At 47.4% G+C, this 21,255-nt stretch overlaps 1 protein-coding gene and 2 pseudogenes across 1 annotated transcript in view; 2 read left to right on the top strand and 1 right to left on the bottom strand.

Annotated features, from left to right (window-relative positions):
• The window catches only part of LOC135877972 (up-regulator of cell proliferation-like), a 778,396-nt pseudogene that overhangs the window by 601,564 nt on the left and 155,577 nt on the right, over positions 1 to 21,255 (top strand).
• LOC135877424 (olfactory receptor-like protein COR8) overlaps positions 2,091 to 21,255 on the top strand; it is a 99,793-nt gene continuing 80,628 nt past the window's right edge. Inside the window, exon 1 of the mRNA XM_065402854.1 lies at positions 2,091 to 2,681. Coding sequence (XP_065258926.1) covers positions 2,091 to 2,681 — 591 coding nt within the window. The remainder of the gene's footprint in view (positions 2,682 to 21,255) is intronic.
• LOC135877100 (up-regulator of cell proliferation-like) lies at positions 9,694 to 19,845 on the bottom strand (annotated as a pseudogene).

Genomic DNA, 21,255 nt, shown 5'->3' with positions numbered 1-21,255 from the left:
CATTACATTATTGTTTTAAAATTACTGAAAAAATATCTTTTCAATGTTTCTGAACTGAAATTCTTGTTCGGAATTTCCATTCCTCTGCAAAGTTTGAAATGTCAACATTTCATTCTTATCTGGAATTTCAAAATTTGGATTTAACCATGGAATGGAAATTTCCTTTTCTAATGAGCTCTAATTTAAACCAATAAAGAAAATGTGTAAGGCCAGATTCACCAAGGGACTTAGGCGTTGGAATGCTCAGTGTTATACTGCCTAACTTTTAGTCCCTAGAAAATTTCCAGGATTCACAAAACCTGAGTTAGGACCCTGGGCTCCCTATGCCATGAGGGGCGGAGAGAAAGCTGACTAGGAATGGGGTCCACAAAAGCCAGCATGCTGAGTGGGGAGCTCGCCAATGGGAGAATGCCCTAAGCACTGTCCCTCAGGAGTTCAGCACCTGAGTCCCGACTGCTGGTGATCGATGGCCAGGAGGATGGTCCTGTAGACCGGCACCTAAGCTGCTTCTTTTGAGAAATGCAAGGGAAGGAAGTGTTGGTGCTCATGCTGGCATCACCAACCTTCTAACTTTTATTCTGGTGGTAAGAGCAGTCATCCAGAGTGTGGGAAACCCAAGTTCAATCCCTCCCCCCCAGCTTTGTGGGGAGAAAACATTTAAACGTTGGTCTCTCATCTCTCAAGAGAGTGCCCTAATCACTGGGCTATGGGGTATTCTGATCAGGGCTCCTCCAGTCTCTTCGAATGAAGCTGTCCCACTGCGTACAAATACTTAAACGGACAATTGGCCAAAAAGAGTGTGAGAATGATTCTATAGCCTGATAGGTCGGGCCCCCGGTATAAGGAGCGGAACAGGAGAAATAGGGTAAAATTTTAGGAGGGAGTTAATTGTGTGTGACATCAGAAGCTCTGAAGTACAAACAAGGGGCCAGGCTACTGGTACACATACTCTAGAAGCTCATCGTGTAACTCTGGCAACTCAGTATGGTGAATACGAATCCCTTTCCTACAATTCTGCCTGCCTGCCACGTACCTTATCCTATGAAACTACTAGCCTGGCCCCATAAAAGGAAGTGGACAAGCACCTATGTCCTATATCCTCACCTTAGCTTGCTGTGCACAGAGTACCACTGGCCAGGGGTGGAATTAATCAACCTGGGTAACTGTATGTGAATCTAGTCATAATGCATTATATTGTAATGATACAGCACTGGGTGAGCTCTTGGCAGTCAGCACTGAGTATGGGACTTCTCTCTAGTACAGAGGTAGGCAACCTATGGCACGTGTGCCGAAGGCGGCACGCGAGCTGATTTTCAGTGGCACTCACACTGCCCAGGTCCTGGCCACTGGTCTGGGGGGCTCTGCATTTTAATTTAATTTTAAATGAAGCTTCTTAAACATTTTAAAAACCACATTTACTTTACATACAACAATAGTTTAGTTCTATATTATAGACTTCTAGAAAGAGACCTTCTAAAAACGTTAAAATGTATTACTGGCACACAAAACCTTAAATTAGAGTGAATAAATGAAGACTCAGCACACCACTTCTGAAAGGTTGCCGACCCCGATCTAGTAGAATGGTTTCAGAGGGGTAGCCATGTTACTCTGTATCAGCAAAAAGAACAAGGAGTACTTGTGGCATCTTAGCTCAAATAAATTTGTTATTCTCTAAGGTGCCACAAGTACTCCTCGTTCTTTTTGCTATCTAGTAGAATATAAGCCTCTACCGCCCGATCATTCATTGGCCATCCCTCAATTTGAGGAGGATCTCTACCACAGATTTACATATGGGTCCTGAGATGACTCAGGAATCTAATCCTGGAACCACAAAGGTACAGACATTTCGTGGCCGGCCAGCTCTCTGCTGGGAGAAAGTTCTTTCTTTTTCCTACCGCCTGTGCTAAGAGGCCCATGGCTGTTAGTTCAAAACCCATAATGGAGTCTTAAACCTCTGTTAGATCTCACCAGAGAACCACATGGTATATGATCAGAATGACCCCAAGGAATTGATACTCAGCCTTTATTTGTCTCTTCTTTCCATGTAATGCTCACTTTCTCCCTCGTGGGGAACAGCACATCTGGGATAAATGTTGAAAGGGAATCACACCACTGTGACGGAGTTCATCTTGTTGGGATTCACGGACAACCAGAACCTGAGAGTCATGCTTTTTGTGGTGTTTCTGTTCATCTACCTGCTCATCCTGGTGGGGAATCTCGGGATGGTCACTTTAATCAGGATTGAGTCCCGGCTTCACACCCCCATGTACTTTTTCCTCAGTAACCTGGCCCTCTTAGATGTGGGATACTCCACCGTCATCGCTCCCCAGACACTGATGGCCTTTGCAGTGGAGAGCAAAGCAATTACATTCGCTGGGTGCACTCTGCAGTTTTACTTCTTCTGCATTGCTGTGTCCTGTGAGTGCTGCCTGTTGGGTGTCATGGCGTATGATCGCTTCACAGCCATCTGCAGTCCATTGCTCTACACCGTCATCATGTCCAAGCGGTTCTGCGTGCTGCTGGTGCTGGGGTCGTACCTAGCCAGCTGGGTAAATGCAACAGTTCAGACTATATTTATATTCCGTTTGTCCTTCTGTGGATCAAACGTCATCAACCATTTCTTCTGTGATGTGCCCCCCATCCTGAAACTGGCCTGCTCTGACACCCACATCACAGACACTGTTCACTTCACCTTTTCTATTGTAATTATAACATCTACTCTCCTGACCATTGTCATCTCCTATGTGTACATTGTGGTTGCTATTCTAAGGATCAACTCCACGGAGGGCAGATGCAAAGCCTTCTCCACCTGCACCTCCCACCTGACGACCGTCACCATCTTCTACGGAACGGTTATTTTTATGTATTTGCGGCCCAGTTCAAAGTACTCCATGGACCAGGACAAAATCATCTCTGTGTTTTATACCCTGTTGATCCCCATGCTGAACCCCCTGATCTACAGCCTGAGGAACAAGGAGGTGAAAAAGGCTTTTAGGAGGATGATAGGAAGGTTTTTTTTCTCAGTGAATGTAAAGGTGGAGACTTTATTTTGAATAAATAAATGGGAGTAAGATGGAGGAGTGACTTCCCTGTGTCATTATCTTGATTTCTGTGAATCACCAAATGTGTTTGTCTTGCATCAAAAGACACTAAAGGTCAGATTTTCCAAACAGTTCTGCATCCACCCACCAGCTACTAGTTCAGCGGTTCAGCAAGAGGTCCAATTTTCCAAAGTGCTCAACTGCCAGTCAGGGACTTAAATTCAGAGTCCAGAATCATTGATCTCAATGGTAACTGCTGGATGCTGAGCACTGGGGCAGATCTGGCGCCTTCATGAGGGTCCTAACTGGTGTAATAGGAAGAGAGCCTGAAACAAGAGGCCCAGTATGAGGCCTGCAGCCTGAGCAAGAGTTGCGGCTAGAAGCAAGCACTGCTCACAGGTGCAGCGTAACTCCACCAGCCTCTCGGTCAGACTGTGCGTGTGCGTGGAAAAGTACAGCCACTGGCAGGAAAGGAGGTGAGGCTGCAAAGCAAACACCGCTAGGATGGAATCATAGGCTCCTGTAGTTAGCACTAGGAGCGCCTGGGACATCAAGCGCTAGAACATCCTGACACCAGAGAGAGACCCAGAACTTCCTGACCTCCTAGGTGTCGTGACATGATGAATAGAGATGTTTTGGTTATATCACCCCATACATGGAGATGGGTAGGCTTAGGTGACATCAGATGGTGGTACATGACCACATCAGAGGGCAACGCATCAGGGGGCAGTACAAGCCCTATTGGTAGTAGGGTATAAATAATGATTACAATAAGGCAACTTGTTCGGCCCAGGGGATGCTGGCAGGTCCGTCCAGTGATTAAGCCAGCCGTTCCATTGTATCGGACTGCTCAAATTTGAAGGGTCTTGTAAGATATAGGACGCTTCTCATTGTGCTTCACTACAATAAACCGGGGCTCGGGTGCCTTCATTGCTCAGCTAATCCGTGGTTGTCGATTTCTTCGATCGTGGGGTGTTATCTCGGTTACCTGCAGAAGCTGAGACGTACACACACAGGGGTACGCACACAGCCAAACAACGTCTGTCAGCGCTCTGAACGAACACTGACCACAACTGCGAGCTGAGCAGTACTGAAAATCTGCTTCCAATGGTGGTCACTGAACACTTTAGAAAATCTGGTTGTAACCACAGAATGGTCCACTGAAAACCTTTCTTCTCTACTGAGAGATATTACCAGTTCCAGCACCACTCCCTGTACTAAGCCTCCAGAATATATCTCATCCCTAGGGCCCTACGAAACTCACAGTCCATTTTGGAAATTTCACAGTCATAGCATTTTAAAAATCTTGAATGTCACGGTTTCAGATATTTTAAATTTCCCAGTGTTGTAACCATGGGGGTCCTGACCCGAAAGAGGGTCAGGGAGCAAAGCTATTGCAGGAGGGTCATGGTATTGCCACCTTTACTTCAGCACTGACTTCAGGGATGGGTGGCTGGAGAGTGGTGGCTATTGGCCAAGAACCCAGCTCTGAAGGCCGTGTCGATGCCAGCAGTAGCGGAGCAGTAAGGGTGGCAATACCATACCCTGCCACCCTTCCTTCTCCACTGCTGATGGCGGTGGTACTGCCTTCTGGGCTAGGTGCCTGACCAGAAGCTGCTGCTCTCTGGTTTATAGGTTTATATTAGGGAATATTTTGGCTGTAACACAAGGGACCTGCAGGCCACATCCTGTATGGTGAGCTAAGGCGAAGTTCGCATACATATGTTTGGGACCTTTCACCTAGATAGATGGTGATGAGCTAAAGCATAAGGTCCATGTATGCCTGTGACCTTTACCATAGAGGATGCGTTAAAGCCGGTTGGCATAGGGCAGGGAGGATGCAGCTAGAAGTACCCATGGTGCATAGCAAACTCCCATCATCCCCCCCCCCTACCCCCCCCCCCACACACACACACCAGGGAAGAGTTGGGGGAGCCCCAGCCAGGTCGTGATCCAAACTGGGACCTGGTCCAGAACTGTGGGGAATGGGATCGGGGTTGGGAGGTCCCAGAGCCCTCGTGGGAGGTGGCCAGGCAGGAGCCGTCCGGGTCCGGGCTGGGGGAGGTGGTAGGGGGAGGCTGCTCGTCTGCACCGGAGGCCGGGACTGTAGTGAAGCCCCGCTTGCCATTGGATTCACCCGGCTGGCTAGAGCGCGAGGTGGGGAGTGCAGCGCTGGGCCCAGCCCACGTTTAGTCATCAGATGCAAGAAGAGCTTCTTAAAGAAGCCACGTCCTTTGTCCCCCCGGCCCAGCACTAAGGGGGTCTGCAACCATTTCCTCCTGGCTGGAGGAGGGCAGGGGTCCTGGGGGAGACACCAGGACAGGCTGAGAATGGCTAGCTCAGTCCTCGAGAAACGCCCCCATATGCCACCCAGTTCCCTGCGACCAGCCCAGAAGCTGCCTGTTCCCCTACTTGTCCCCCTAGCCCAGCTCCCTCTGCCCTGACCATTAAAAAGACTCACCTGCCTGCAGTGGGGGAGGTGGGAGCCCGGCTGGGAGCTGAAGGAGCTGCACAAACTGGGAGCGAAACAGCTGATATGCGGCTTTGCACCAAACTCTAATTATTTTCCGTGAGTGCTGCAGCCCTGGAGCACCCATGGAGTCGGCGCCGATGGGTGTGTGGGTTGCTCACTGGCATAGGTTTGCCGCAGGGTTTGAAGCCTGGAGACCGGGGCACATCTGGCTCCAGACGTGGAGGACGCCCCCTAAACAAATGTGAGAATCCAACTAACTATTTACACAACTGCTTAAAAGGTAAACTGAAGACAAGAACTCTTGGAAAAAAGAAAAGAGGGATGGAGGAAAAACAGTGAGAACCACTGAAAATCGCCTTGCTGAAAAAGGAGGAGCTGTTCTAGTGATTGTCATGGGTGGTAAGAAGGAACTGAGAGGGTTCAGGCCCGGCCGGCCCCTTGTACAAGCACAGGAGGATGCTAGAACTGGCCCGGCGGATACCACTGAGGGAAAAATCTCCTGTGACTGTCCATGCAACGCACACACCTAACATGGAAGGGGCATGATCGAGTACCTGAAGAACAGATTTTTCTGTTCACTGGCAAGTCTGACTTTTTTTTAAATCATTTTGGGTCAAACCAAAACCAACTTTTTTGAAATTTTCAGTAAGTTAACAAGTAAAAAATAAAAATAAAAAAGCTGAGCCATGTGATCCAAGGGGTTCCCTGGAGACCGAGATAGCAAACGCAGGGCTTGGGGCACTGAGCGCTGGGGCTGTGGGTGAGCGGGGAGCAGCACAGACAGAAGGACACAGAGGAGGAGCAAAGGAGCCCAGGCACAGCCAGAGAAGCAGTAGTAGCGTGACCTTGAGGGGAAAAACTACGGCTGTAAGATTTTGGGGGAGCAAGTGTAACATTAATGTGAATTTTTTATATCTGCTGTGCTGGGTGCTTGTATTAGTGACAGCAACAATCCATCCTGCAGTTCAGAAAAAGCTGGTGAGGTTGCTGCTGGATTTTAGAACCGATGGGTGTTTTAGATCCTGGGGGAGTTCATTCCTCAGCACTGGATGGCTCCAGGAAAGCTCTGTCTCTGGCTCAGACGAGCCTGCCCCACCACCTCCTTCATTTGTCTCACTTCTTCAACAGTCACCCTGCGCAGCCGAGGACATTCTGCCATTCAGTCACCCCAGCTCAGGCCTGTGGATAAGGCTGATGTTGCTAACTTTATGTTCTGGGTTTAGTGTATGTATCCTAGGGGGTCACACTAGGTTGCTGCTGTCGAGTGAACTTATTGCACACACCAGTGGATTCTCACATCCCTCCATTCCCACCCACAACTTTCCTGTGTGCCACCATCCCAAGCCCCTCAATTGCAGGGGCTCTGTGTGCCCCCCAAACTCCCTCCCATACTAGGGACCTCGTTTTCCCCTCCAATGCCAGCAGCATTGTGTGCCTCCCATTGCCCCCATACCAGGGGCTTTGTGTCCCCTATTCCTCACTCTCCCAATGCCTGAGTCCACAATTATTCCACCATTGCAGGGGCTCTGAATGTGTTCCCATTCCCCTAGTCCCCCCCATATCCCCTCACTTCCTCCATACCAGGGTTCCCTAGTCTCCCCCCCACACAAGGAGTTGTCTGTGCCCCCATTTCTCCCTCCCTCTATAAAAGGGCCCCCTTCTCTCTCAGGCCAGGAGTGCTGTCTGCTCCCCATTCCCAAATTCCCCTCCATGCTAGGGGTTCTGTGTGCCTCATTCCCCCCATACCAGGTTCCCCCAATTTCATGCTGTCTGGAGTGGCTCACAACTGTGAGTGCCAATCTCAGGTCAGACTGTCAGAAAACAGGACAGCCACCCCAAGCCGATGGTGTGGTCTATAATTAGATTTCACCAACCAGTAACAAATGTGAACTCCTGGATCACTGTTCCAGTCTTACCAGGGAGTCACAGACAGTCCACTTAATCTCTCCAGCCCATCTTACCATGCAGACAAACTGGACTTAATGATAATAGTCACATAAACCAAAAATCACATCATATCAGGTTGCTCCCAGTCCCAAGACACCAGTCACTTCCCCCTCATCAGTTGGTACTCTGGATCTTACACCAAGAACAACACTGGTAGACAATTGTATAGTTAACTAAGTATATGTTTATTAGCAGAGAAAAGAAATCAGTGTTATTGAGAGGTTAAAGCAGGTAAAATACATTAACAGGTGAGTCAAAGTTTGTAAACCCAAAAGGATAGCAGAGATGTTTGGCTGAGGGGTGAAAACATTATCTAATATCTGCCAGTTCAGGGCTGCCCAGAATAACTCTGGGGATCTCCGTCTTCTCGTTTAGTTATTCCACCCTGTGAGTATCCAAACAGTCCAGAGATAAAGGATCTTCCTTTGAATCAGTACTTATAGCTTCTTCTCCACACAACAATCAGAGCAGTGTTCTTACTCACACAATGGCCAATTGCTTTGAATTTAGCACTCTTCATTTGCATTCAATGAGTTATTTAATTACAAGCTTAGACATAATATAACTGCCTGCCTTTACACTATAATAAGAATAGATAAATGAAAACAATACAAGTAACATTCCATTAGTTCCATGAAGTTCTAACATCTGAATACACTCTTAGATTAACACACACAGTTTGATCTAGGTCTGTTTAATTACCAGGCATGCATAATGTAAATGTACTAGTAAACAACAAGATATAGTTAGGCAAAAACAATACAATTAACATCTCCTGTGATCTCTATTAACACACAAGTGAATTGGCTGAATATCTACTAATACATTTAACTCCTTTGATATTCACACACAAGTGAATGGGCCTATGGCTCTGGCCTGAACTGATTTATCAGCGTCACATCTGCCACCAGGAGTTATGTGAGCCCTTTACACCAGGGTCCCGCATTCTCCCCCCATGCCATGGGCTGTGTGCATGCCCCCATTCTCCCATCTATACAACCCCATTCCCTCTTTTATCCCTCCTCCATATTATTTTTTTTTTCTGGGAGATCAGTCATTCAGGTGGACAACATCTTAAACTCCTCTGGAAGGATGGGCAGAGCTGAGCTGGTGTTGTTGTTATGCTGGACGGCATTAATCCAGCCATCAGCTAGTTTGATCTATAGACAACTGCAGATGTGCTTGAAGATGTGGCTGTGCTAAACGGATGTCAGGGACTTCATCTGTCCCCCATTTTCCCCTTTCTGGTTTACTGATGTCCCCTAAAATCAAAAGGGTTCTGGCCATTGGTGCCCAGAGCCCTGCCTGAAATTTTGGAATTGATCAGATGAGGCATTGAAAAGTTATCCCATTACAGAGAGAGAGACAAACAGAGAAATGGCACCAAGCTGTGTGTAAGGGCGTTGCATGCCTGGCCCAAAAGTGACATTTCTATCCTTTTTTTATCTCTTGGATGGGGCAGCATCCGCCACTTCCCTTCCTCGCCCATCCCCCCATCCCCACAGCACCCCTATGCAGAGGGTGGCCGGCAATCACAGAGGGAGTAGCCAATAGCACCATGGCGCCTCAGCCTTACTGCCCTGGGTGAGAGGAGTGTGCGGGGCAGAGCGCAGGGGAGATGGAAAGACCATTCTCAGGGATAGGATGGGCTTGTGGGCATTCCCTTTCAATCATCAGGGTCTGTTGGGTTTGCTGCCTGCATCCCTCCCTTCCCCATTACGTTACGCTGCAAACCTCCCTCACTGGTGTTTCTGAAGTACTTTTTCCCTCCCATATGTTTCCCTGGGGAAGGTGAGCATCAGGGCCAGGCTGTTTGGTGTCAGATTAGCTGCAAAAGTGCAGGTTATTAATGCTTTAAGTAGCAGAAGTGGATGGTTGGTATTCAGGGGGCTCTTCGGAGGTTTGCAGGTCACTACATGGTACCCCTGCACCAGCAAAATGCAGTGGTGAGGACAAATTTGGGATTTTGGTCATTTGGTCCTGAAGACAAAGATGCAGAAACTCCACATATGGGTCTTTCCATCATTTTTAATTTTGCCATACCTTGCTATGGGATGTGAAATGTGAAAAAGCATTGTTTCTTTATCTGTTTGGAAGCTGCAACCTGTGTCTGATATTAAAAGAGAAACGACATTCCATATTTAGAAGACATGGGATTTTTTCACATGCCACATTTAAAGATAATTAACTTCTGTAACTTTCCGCTCACAACAGAGTTTCTCAGCCTGTTTTTTACTTCAATATAAAGGCTTCCTTTAGGCTCTTCAGTGCCTGCACTTTGGTTATTTTACACCAGTCCTCGGGGAGATCGGCAGGGAGAGCATCAAACTCCTCAGCAAACTGGTGATTGAATTCCTTGAAAACAAACTTCCAGTAATCGGAAGCCGTGATGCTGGGATCTGGCTGGATGCACCAGTCTGGAAAATATTTCTGATAATCTTTAAAAGGATTAAATACCCCGTTTGTCTCTGTACATCTGAATGAGCTATTGGAAGCCACAGAAGAGGAGCATATATCATAGGCAAGTCTCCTTGTTTCATTCCACTGGAACTTCCCTAATCCTTCAGGTCGATGTACTGTTGCAAAATGCTCGTCATGCGCAGGGGCTCCTGCTTCACAAGGGACTTTACAGAAGGGACACTGCTTCCCACAGCCAAACACTCGCTTGAAGATCTCATCCTGGGGCTTCACTGCAAGTTTTGGGAGTTTTGACTCAATTTCCAGATTTTCAAAGGTGGATAAAACTTGTTTTTCCAGATCAGGAATAAACTGTTCTATAAAAGCTGAAAATTGGTCTGCACTTGCTGTGTTTTTAAACAGTATCACTTCTAAGCTGTCCTTGGGAATGACTAGATCCTGCTGCAGCTTTTCACACAAGTTGTCTAAAAAGGCAGAGACTGTCTCAGTCATCTCACCTTTGGAGTTTTTCAGAACATCTCCAAGTTTATTAATTATTGAGGATAAAATCCTTTTCTCCAAATCTCTCAATCTTGCCTTCTCTTTGTAGAGTGTTAACAAGTGTGTCCATATCCGAGTTTTGATAAAATATACATAATTCCTTGTGTACTGCAAATAATTGTTAAAGTCATTTTCTTCCAACAGCTGCTTCAGAACAAAGAATTGGAAACACCTCCGAGTGCTGTATTCAGCAAACTGTTCACTGCTGAGAACGTTGTCCACTATTTCTGTACCGAGTCTCTTGTTCATATAGTCTACCAGGGCAGTCTCAGACACTGATCACAGAAATTCCAGGCCCTGTCTTGACACTCATCCTTCTCTAAGTACAGAACTTTGAATGTGGAGAGATACTGAGGTTCCAGTTTCCCCAGACGTTGCAGAGGATCATTTTCTTTAATGAATTCTTCATGCATCTTCTGAAATGCACAAGCTGCATCACCCAAAATGTGAAGCTTCAGGTCAACTTCAAAGCAAGTGCTGATGTGAAGGTTTTGAACAGTAGCCTGCTGAAGCTGCTCGTTAATCATACGCAAAAGCTCTCTGCAATAAGTTTCATCGTAATCTGCTTTACAATGTACCTTTTTTTCAGTGTAACTATTGCACTCATCTATTAAGGATGTAGCAAGAGCCTCTGTTTTATGCCAGCATTCCTGTGTCAAGTATTCTTTCACAGCTGACACTGATATTTTGAACTTTAAGTATTCATTTTTCATTTTGAAATTTTGTGTTTTATAAGTAGGCAAGCTTCTCGCACCCTCTAACATCCGCCATGCTGCACTACCCTTATTCTCTAGGTCTCTTCTCAAATGTAACTCCATTTCTTTATATATGATGCGTTTCTGTAAAGGAATGAGTGATAATTCTGACAATGTTTCTCTCCACATGGTTTCAAATTCTCTCTCCTGTTCATCATTATTTAGCTTGCATTTGCTTTTCCTGCAATGGTTAAGAAGCCTGTCAACTTTCTCTTGAATTTTTCTCTTCTACTGTGACAGGACAGCATCTGTTTTATGTCGGCCTTTTCTAATTTCAATCGCTTCTTTCAACTTGCTGAATGAATAACTCTCCAGTTCATTCCTCAGACCATTTGCACTTCTCCTAAAATCCTGTTTGTACTTTTCTATCAGGTGCAGATTTGCTGCTCCACTTTCAAAATATTGTTTTAAATGATCCAAAATCTTCTTTGTTTCTTGTCTCAGTTTGTCCTGTGCCTCATTCTTTAGTTTGGTAAAAACACTTGTGTCTAGCTTATCTGGAGGCTGATTTTGGATGAAAGTTTCCTTTTCAGATACCCAGAGGTGCATCATCTTGCGGAAACCCCATTCCCACTCTGCATACTTCATAGACAGCTGGTTATAGGCTTCAGCGACGAGACTGTTTCTAAAGCTGAAAATGAAGTTCTCATGTTTTACAGCATTCCACAGGCTCCTCACCCATTCAAGAAATTGGGGGATGTTCTTGGGGGATCTGTTTTGTGAACAGCCTTTCAGAAATTCAAACAAATATTTCTTTAATTCATAAACCTTTTCACTGTATCCCATATTCACGGGAGCCATGGGAGGGACTCCCTGCCACAGAGCAGGAATGTACCAGTTGTGTTTTTCCAGATCATAGCCCATAATATCAGAAAATTTCAGCTCCCTGCCTTTCTTTTCCATGTTTGCTGCAGCTTTGGTCATTTCATCCATCTGCTCCAGGAGGTGTTTCCTGTCCCTCATGTTTTGTTCATGCGCAGACACATCACTGACATTCTGATGCACAAACTGGCAATTGGCTCTTTGACCTATTTCTTCCATTCTGAGGAATGCATGGACCACAATTTGCAGAATATCCTTCATTTCGGTGGCGTTCTCCATGGCCATGTTAACGATGGTTATGTCACTCAGTCCAATCACCAGGGTGGCCAGCTCATTGTCATGTTCATAACTATCCTCCAGCTTGGCCAGTTCGGGGGCTTTCAGGCCTTCTGTGTCTATCACCAGGATGAAATCACAGCCCAGCTCCTGCTGAAAGTTCTCTGCCACTTTAATGGGGGACATGAAGGCTCCTCGTGTACATCGGCCACTGCTCACTGCAAACTGCAGGCCGAACATGGTGTTGAGGAGGGTGGATTTCCCAGTGCTCTGCCCTCCCAGCACCATTAGAACCAGCGTTCTGGACCTTCCCCCCAGCTTGGCATGGAGCTGAGTCAGAACATCCGTCACCCACTGCAGTGGGATGTTGGAGGCATCTCCATCGATCAGCTCCATGGGAAACCCTTCCAGCATCAGGTCAGCTGCTATGCCTGGGAGATGGATGAGTTGCCTTTGGATTTTTAGCTTTTTTCCTTCCTTCACCATTGCACATTCAGCTTCATAAAACTGCCCCAACCCACGCATGAAATGCTCAACCGCTAAGGAACTGGAGGAAATTGGTTCATGCAGTTTTGCTCTATGTTGGGGATCATCTCCTCTAACATGACATTTCTCCTTATAGTCAGCCTGCAGGCTGGAGAGATTGCCCTGAGCAATATGACCCAGATGGTATTTCATCCATTTTAGGAAGTAGTGTGTTTCCACTTGAGAGAGTTTTCTTAGCCCAGTAATAAACTTGACCATCCCATCAGTAAGCTCACATTTATCCTGCCGGGTATATAAGTCCAACCATTCGTCTCTTTGCTGAGATGCGTGGAGCCCAGTGGCGGCGTCCCCTTGCCGTTGCATTCGGAACAGCTCTTTCTCCGCCTTGGCCAACTTTTTGCACAGATCCCCTGGGAGTCTCAACATTTCCCTCTTGTACTTTGCCACGTCCTTTATTTCTGCTGTGATTCCTGCCACCCGTTTGCTCGCACTTTGGCATTCCTCACAGTCCTCATCCACCCGGATACCTAATTCTCGTGCTGTCGCAGCCGTGTCTGCTACGGAGGCTCTCTTGAGAGAGGACTCCATGAGGCTTCCAATGGTGAACTGCAGCTTCTCCACAAACTGAGCATGATTTAGGGTGTTCTCTCTCATCAGCACACTTAGTTTGTCTAGTTTCAGCACCGACTCTAATTTATAAAGGAATTGCAGGGTCTCCTCGGGTTTCTCAATCTTGCAGTTAAAGATGAAGTAGTATTTAGTGGCTGATCCCTGCAGAGATGATAACAGTGTGTATTGTCTCTCGTTGATACTCTCAGTAACTATGAATACTGCTGAGGAGACCTCTGTTAAAAAGCTGAACTGCAGCTGGTGCGACTCAATGTCTCCACGCAGGTTTGTAACTGCGATGGGCTCTGGGAAAAGATCTGAATTCTCCGTCCCACCAGGGAAATACCAGGAACTCTCGACCAGCCCATCTGCGATTTCCCGAGGGACGTTCCCAGACTCCATGTCCCGATGGATGAAGAAATTGTGGTGCTGCTGGGAGGGGCTGAGAACCTCATTGAGGAGTTTGGACTTGGAGAAGCTGCAGCTCCCCAGCCGCACAAAGGAAATGGTTGGCATTGCTGTGAGCACCAGGCTCTCCTCCCTGAACCCTCTGCTCTCTGCCAGGGAGTGCGGCCTCCACTTCCTCACAATGTCCCTCATGGCCCACAGCATTAGGGTGCACTTGGGGGTGTCGAGGGCAGGTAGCAGCAGAGGGAGGGCAAATTGGCATATGGACATTTTGGACAGGATCTCCTGCTGCAGGAAACTGTCTGAGCAAAGCAGAACTGCACAGAGAACATCGAGGGGGTTCAGAGAATCAGTAGTGCCAGGGTCACTACATTGGAAAATATTGTCCCCACTATCCAGCTCCTCCTCATCCTCACTGATTCCTTCATCTGGTGCCTGATGCCCAAGACTTGTGTTTCTGACCATCCCACTCAGAGCCATGACCTTCCTCAGGAAATGCCATGGTAAATCTCCTAATGTGTAAGGAGCCCAGATCTCTACACCCTCTGTGCTGATTTCCTGGAGATTGCTTAGCCTGAACTTCCTGCTTCTGTGCCGCTCCAGGTTTAGCTTGGACAGGATGTCATGAAATGCTCTTCTTTCTGCAGGAAGGGAGTAAAACAGAAGTAGAGATTTCAGGGTTGATGTCATCTCAAAATCAAATTCGCAGCCTTTTTTTACTATGTAATTTTTTTCTTTGAGATTGGGGCAGTATTGCAGAACCATAGACATTTATGACAGCAAAGATGCATAGTCTAGTATTTCTCTGAACCTCAGCCCTTCCCCTAGGCAAGCAGAATTGTTCCCTCCTAGTCTTAACTTCATTGACATCAGCGGGGTCATTTTGGTTTTACACTGGGGTCACTGAGACCCGAATCCAGCCCTACTTCCACTGACATGAGTGTGGTTGGTCTGGATTTTTGTAGTGGGATCACCAAGATCAGAATCTGGTCCTGACTCCACTGATTGCAGTGGAGTTGCTCCAGATGTACAGCAGGACGCATGTACCATAGAGGAGAATGAAGGCACGGGGTATCTGAACTACAACTCCCATGAAGCTCTGCATCACCTTAGTCAGATGCAGTTTAATGTCAAACTGGCTCAATGCAAAACAATTTGCCATTTCAGAATGGAAATTTGTTTAGAATTTTTCATTTAATGAAAAAATGCAATATTTTTACTTTTCATACTGATTCGGGACAAAAAAAGAATGTCAAAATATTGGGATTTCTCATGGGATGGAATGTGTAATTTTCTACCATATCTGTCCCTTAGCTCCATAATTTATGAACACTTAATATTTTTATTTATATTTAAAAAATAGTTAACATTACAGTTTTAAATGCAACACAAATTCAGCTATCATCTCTATGCTTACGACTCACAGATCAACTTCTCTCCTCCAGACCTGTCTCCTGTAGAAACTAAAATCCAGGCCTCTCTCTCTGTCACCACCTTGTGGATGTCTAGCCATCAGCTCAAGCTCAACATGGCTAAAACAGAGCTCTCAATCTCCCCTCTTCCCTCCCTGCTAGCATTCTCAATCACTGTGGACAACACCACCACTCACTCAGGCCTGTAACCTGACACCATCCTGCCTGTCACTCAGGCCTGTAACCTGGCTGTCATCTTGCAGACCTCTGTCTAGGTCCTCGTATCCTGGCTATGTCTAATTCTTGCTGATTCTTTCTGCAGAACATCTCTAAAATACAGCCTTTTCTATCATCCACTGTACTACTCTGTATTCCAAAGCAACACCCTGGCTATTCACGTCTGTCATATAACCGGTCATATCATTATGATATGTTTTGTATAAAGTATGCCTTCTGAGGTATCATTTTAAAAGTCTTGATCTGTTAAGTATTAATATCCTGTTGGATTGTATGTGCTAGCATTATATGTGAAGTTATGAAGTTTTGCTCTGTGTGTGTTACTGAAATACGTTGTGAGTTGGAAACACCAACAAACAGCTTTCAGGCACAACAATGGAGAAGTCAGACACTGATGATGACCCTTTAAGGGAAATACACAAGGACTACATCAGGAATTGTATACAATGAAGACGTCTCAAAGTGAGCACATACACAATGGAGACTTTTTGACTCATGTCATAGCAAAAGACATTTCCAGCAAGCTATAAAAGGGGGAAGTGACATCATCACTTGTCCTCACTCTCCCCACAACTCAACACCTGGAAACACGTCTAGAGAACACAGACTGAACTGGGGAGGTAGTCCCACCTGTGTATGGAAGATCTGTGATCTGCCTGTATTGTCTATCAGGGTGAGATGCTGCTTGATTCAAGTCCTGTCTAGTCTATAGAACTCAGATTGCATTTTTACTTTTATTTCTTAGGTAATCAACTTTGATCTGTATGCTTACTACTTATGAACACTTAAAATCTATCTTTCTGTAGTTAATAAATCTGTTTTATATTTTTACGTGAAACAGTGTGTTGCTTGAAGTGCAAGGGAAATTTGCTTAGGAATAAGAGCTGGTGCATGTCCTCTCCACATTGAAGGAGGGGCGGACTGGGTAATAAATTTAAACTGGTCAGACTTCTGACCAGGGCAGGTATAACTCTGGGGTCCTAGGCTGGGGAGGTGGGGGGAGTTGGCTGAAGCCTCTCTATTGTTGGTTCATGAGTGACTGGTGAAAGCATTCATGTAACTCAGCTGGGTGTGTCCCTGCCTGTGGATGACTGTGTGAGTGCAGGACCTGGAAGGGTTTGCAGGTTGTCACAGCATCACAGTGTGAGATGGAGCCCAGGTTGGTAAGACAGAGGGCTCAGCAGTACCCCAGTTCCAGGTTACACCCCGGGGAACCCGTCACACCCACACAACTAAAAGTGTCATCCAGGGTCTCATCATCTCAAGTTTTGATGTCTGCAGCATACTTCTCTCTGATCCCGACAAATGAAAACTTGCTTTTCTAGTATCCATTCAGACCACTGCTGGTCATTTTGACCATGTCACCTCCATTTGCATCCCTCCTTTGGCTTACCCTTCTCCATCACATCAAAGATAAGTTACCTGTCTTCATTTTCAAGGCCCTTCGCAGCCAATCCCCACCCGACCTATCATCTCTCATTTGATATCAAGTTGTTGAATCCTAGCCCCTCTTATTCTATGATGCCAGTCTCCGTCACCCACTTGTTAAATTTTCAAACAAGTATCTTCTTGCTTTCTCCTACGCTGCCGTTCATGCTTGGGAGAAGCTCTCTGTAAACACCTGCAAAAATAACTTGAAAACCCTCCTCAAGACTCTCCTTTGCTGTGATGCCAACAAAAAACTTGACAGTGGCTAGGCAGCAGGTGCACTGAGAACACTGCCCATCATGCTGACCAATATGATCTCATTGTTTCCTTTTACTCCCCCCGTCAATCTGTCTGTCTCCATGTGCTGTCTCTTGTCTTATACTTAGTTCATAAGCTCTTTGGGACAGGGACTGTCTTTTTGTTCAGTTCTATGGTAATACAAATAAATAAATAATAATAGTAGGAATTACCTTGGGAAAATTCTGTTTCTGGGTCTTGCCCAATGTCTGATTCCTCACACCGATTTGAACCATCTTTTTCCCCTGGCTCCGAGTCGCTCTTGGTCTCTGATTCCTGCCCTGGATTTATAGACCCTAACAAAAGAAACAAGATGAGGCACAAATGATCAGCGCTGAATAATCCTCTTTTTCAAATGACAAAGGGATCTGTCTAGTAATCAGTTGATGTGTGTCCGGTGTTTTGAACATGCAAAGGGAGTAAAATAGGTAGAGGGTCAGCTCCCACTGAAATTCAACGCAGATGCCTAACTTGCCTTGGGAACCTTTGTTAATTCCAATCTATATAAATTATAGCATAACCCAGCTGAACAGAAATGGCTCACTGCCGCCATCTAGTGACTAAACCAAACATAGTGTTTGAGACTCCTACTATCATTGCGTTTTACTAGGTTTGCTCTTTTAGCTCAGGCAGTAGAGGCTTATGCTGTTAGAGCCAGAGGTTATGGCAGGGATGGCCAACCTGAGCCTGAGAAGGAGCCAGAATTTACCAATGTACATTGCCAAAGAGCCACAGTAATACATCAGCAGCCCCTCATCAGCTCCCCCACCCCACTCCCAGCTCCTCCCACTCACTTTCAGATCTGCCAAGCAGCGCCTCCCCCTCCCTCCCCGCACCTCCCGATCAGCTGTTTCATGGCGTGCAGGAGGCTCTGGGAGATGGGGGAGGAGTGACGGCGTGGCAGGCTCAGGGGAGGGGGCGGGAAGGGGTGGAGTGGGGACAGGGCCTGTGGCAGAGCCAGGGGTTGAGGAGTGAGCACCCCCCGGCACATTGGAAAGTTGGCGCCTTTAGCTCCAGCCCCAGAGTCAGTGCCTATACATGGAGCCGCATATTAACTTCAGAAGAGTTGTGGCTCCGGAGCCGCAGGTTGGACACCCCTGGGTTATAGGTTCAATAACCTTGACTGATGACTCATCTAGGGATATCATGTTCCACTATGTAATATTGTCTCTCTCCCTGTTTCTAATACTAATAATTATACCTAGTTCTCATCTAATGCTTTTTATCAGTAAATCTCAAAGTGCCTCATAAAGGAGATCAGTATCATCATCCCCATTTTATAGATGTGGAAACTGAGGCACAAGGTGGTGAAGTGACTTGTCCAAAGTTACCCAGCAGCCCAAGCTGGGCATACTGACAGGTATAATTTGCACAAAGAAGAAAGATCACTTCTTAATAAAACCTGCCAACCTGCTAGCTGGGGAGGGGGAGAGACTTCAGGAGCAAATTGCTTATGTATCTAGCAGATAGAACTGCCTTGCTCAAATTGATCAACTTTGGCTGGTGTTGGGTTACAAATCACTTTAGTACTGAATGGAGGGGTAGTGAAATGTCGTTATCAACGTTGTTGTCTTTATTGTATGAGTAAAGGGGAGCAGAACTGTGCCCAGCCTGTCCTGATTGAGGGGTCACCCTCAGCTGAAAGGAACTCACTAAGCCAGGGGCTCAAATGCCAGACCCCTGTGAGAGTAAAAGGGGTGGGGACAGGTGTCCCAGACAGGAGGTGTGGTCTCTGCCCAAGGGTCTCCCAGTCTGGTTTAACCTGTTCCTCCCCCCTGTTAAATGATAGAGCTAGATAGGCTCTATTAGGAGTTTTTTGTTTTGTTAAGTGTTCACTAGAGCTGAAATCACTGCGGGGGCAGCATTTCTGCCCAGCCTGCTCTTCAGGTTCCCCCACTAAGAGCTGATAATCACTAAGAGTTGGGAGGCAGATGACAGCAGAAGGTGACTGGCGAGCAGGCAGCCAGCAGGTGACCGGTGAGCAGGTGGCCGGAAGGGCAACTGGTGGGCCGGCCAGCGGAGTGGAAAGGAATGGCGTGTTCAGAGCAAGTGTTCAGATGGCAGTGCTAGCAAGGTGCCTTCTTCCTCGGGTGGGAGGTGAACTCACACAGATGCACCTCTGAATCCTGGGGCCTCACCGACCAAGGACAACTACAGTGAGTGGGGTGTGGTGAGGGACCAGAGAGGGGCACAGAAAAGGAACTTTTGGTTGTAAAATTCAAGAACTTGAGGTGGAAGGCACTGCCCCACGCACTCTGGGGTGTGTGTCCTGCTCACAGTTTTATGATTATGAATCCTGCTTGCAGCATTTTCCCTTATTAGTTGGGCGACTTCCATCCATTCATTAAAAATTTCTTTTCTACACTCACACTTTGTGCTTGCTACTGGAGAAGTATTGCAGATAGAGGCTGAGGTTGGTGTCAAGCAGAGCTCAAGCACACAGATACTAGAGCGCTTCTCTGCCTGATGTCTCTCAGCACCTTCACAGCCATCTCCACTCCGTAGCACTCCCCGTAGTGACTGATCAGCAGGTTGGTAACATCCAGGGGATCCCCCTTCTCCAGCTGACCCCAAGGGATGGCTTGGTATCCCTCCTCCAGGCGGGTCACTCGCAGCTTGTGCTTGAACCTCTTGAGATCATCCTTCCTCAGATCCTCCAAGGTTTCCAGCAGAAGGTTTCTCCCTGTCCCCTCCATGCCACCCCCCTTGGATGGGACCCTGGAGAAAGAGCTAGGCCATTACATTGAGACAGTCAGGAAGTGGCTTCTCTATCTGCAGCCAGGAAGCAGGGCCTGGGGAACAGAAGTGAAACTAACATGCCCGGCCAATATCAGCTCCCAGCAAACCCCTCCCTGCTACACCCCTCCCAAACACCCAGCTGCCCCAGCATTAATCCCTTCAGTCCTACTCGTTTGGCAGCTTTGGCTCAGGGACAGGGAGAGAAGTCAGACTGGCACCCCGTGTGCAAGTAAAAGGTGTGGTTCAATCAGAGAGCTGCAGCCCTGGAGACGTCACTCAGCTCCCAGTGAGGGGAAAGGAGGGGCTGTTTGGGATGGGTTCAATGGGGTGGGTGGAAGGGAGGGAGATTGGGTCAATTGGGGAGGGGTGGAGGAAGTTTGGGGATCAGTCACAGGTTACAGGTGTGGAGGAGTTTGAGGGGAGTTGGTTGCGGGATGTTGCGAGAGGTCAGTGGAGAATCAGTTCTTTGACCACCCCCCATTTGGGTCCTGCCTGCAGGGCGTTGCTGTGTTTCTGCTGCACTGGGCCATAGAACCGGCTCTGAGGGTCCCTGCTCACAGCGAGGTCTGTGGCCTCGGCCAGAGCAGCCCAGGGGAGGGATGTACCTTGTGGATCTCTGTCTATGTAAATGCTGATAAACCTGGCGTGGGTGCTGCTTGGCCCTTTGGCTGAGTGCACCCGTCTGGTCAGGGGTGTAGATGCCATTCTGACTCATTTGTGAGGGGCAGCATGATAGCCTGGCTCTCTGCTCCATGATGCTAATGCGAGGGTGACCAGATGTCCCGATTTTATTGGGACAGTCCCGATATTTGGGGCTTTATCTTATATAGGCTCCTATTACCCCTCACCCCCGTCCCCATTTTTCACCCTTGCTGTCTGATCACATTAGTCTAGCTGTTATGGTTGCAGAGAAACCCATCAAAATGTGACTTGAAGGTAATTGTTGCCAAGGCTCCCAGCACAGGCACAGCCCAGCCAGGGGTCTGCGTGCCCTGAGCCCTGCGGAGACCTACATAGCCCCCCAGCACCCAGCCCAGCTAGGGTGACCAGATGTCCCGATTTTATAGAGACAGTCACGATTTTTGGGTCTTTTTCTTATATAGGTTCCTATTACCCCCCACCCTCGTCCCGATTTTTCACATTTGCTGTCTGGTCACCCTAAGCCCAGCCCCTGATTGGGTGCTCCAGCCTCCTCTATTCAAATGAACCCCCATCCCCTGACGCGAATGAGGGTGCAGGTGGCCCCTTGGGGGGAGGGGAGCTCGGAATGTCCCTGAGGTGACAATTAAACCAACATCACGGACTCCAGGGGTGCAGGGGGGAGGGGCTGAGCTCAGGGGGCCCCTCAGGGGCTAGAGAGGGGGGAA

This window comes from Emys orbicularis, chromosome 4, assembly GCF_028017835.1.
Source record: "Emys orbicularis isolate rEmyOrb1 chromosome 4, rEmyOrb1.hap1, whole genome shotgun sequence".
In the NCBI taxonomy this organism is placed as follows: domain Eukaryota; kingdom Metazoa; phylum Chordata; order Testudines; family Emydidae; genus Emys; species Emys orbicularis.
The sequence above is the reverse complement of the archived record's forward strand: the minus strand, read 5'-3'. Positions and strand labels throughout refer to the sequence as shown.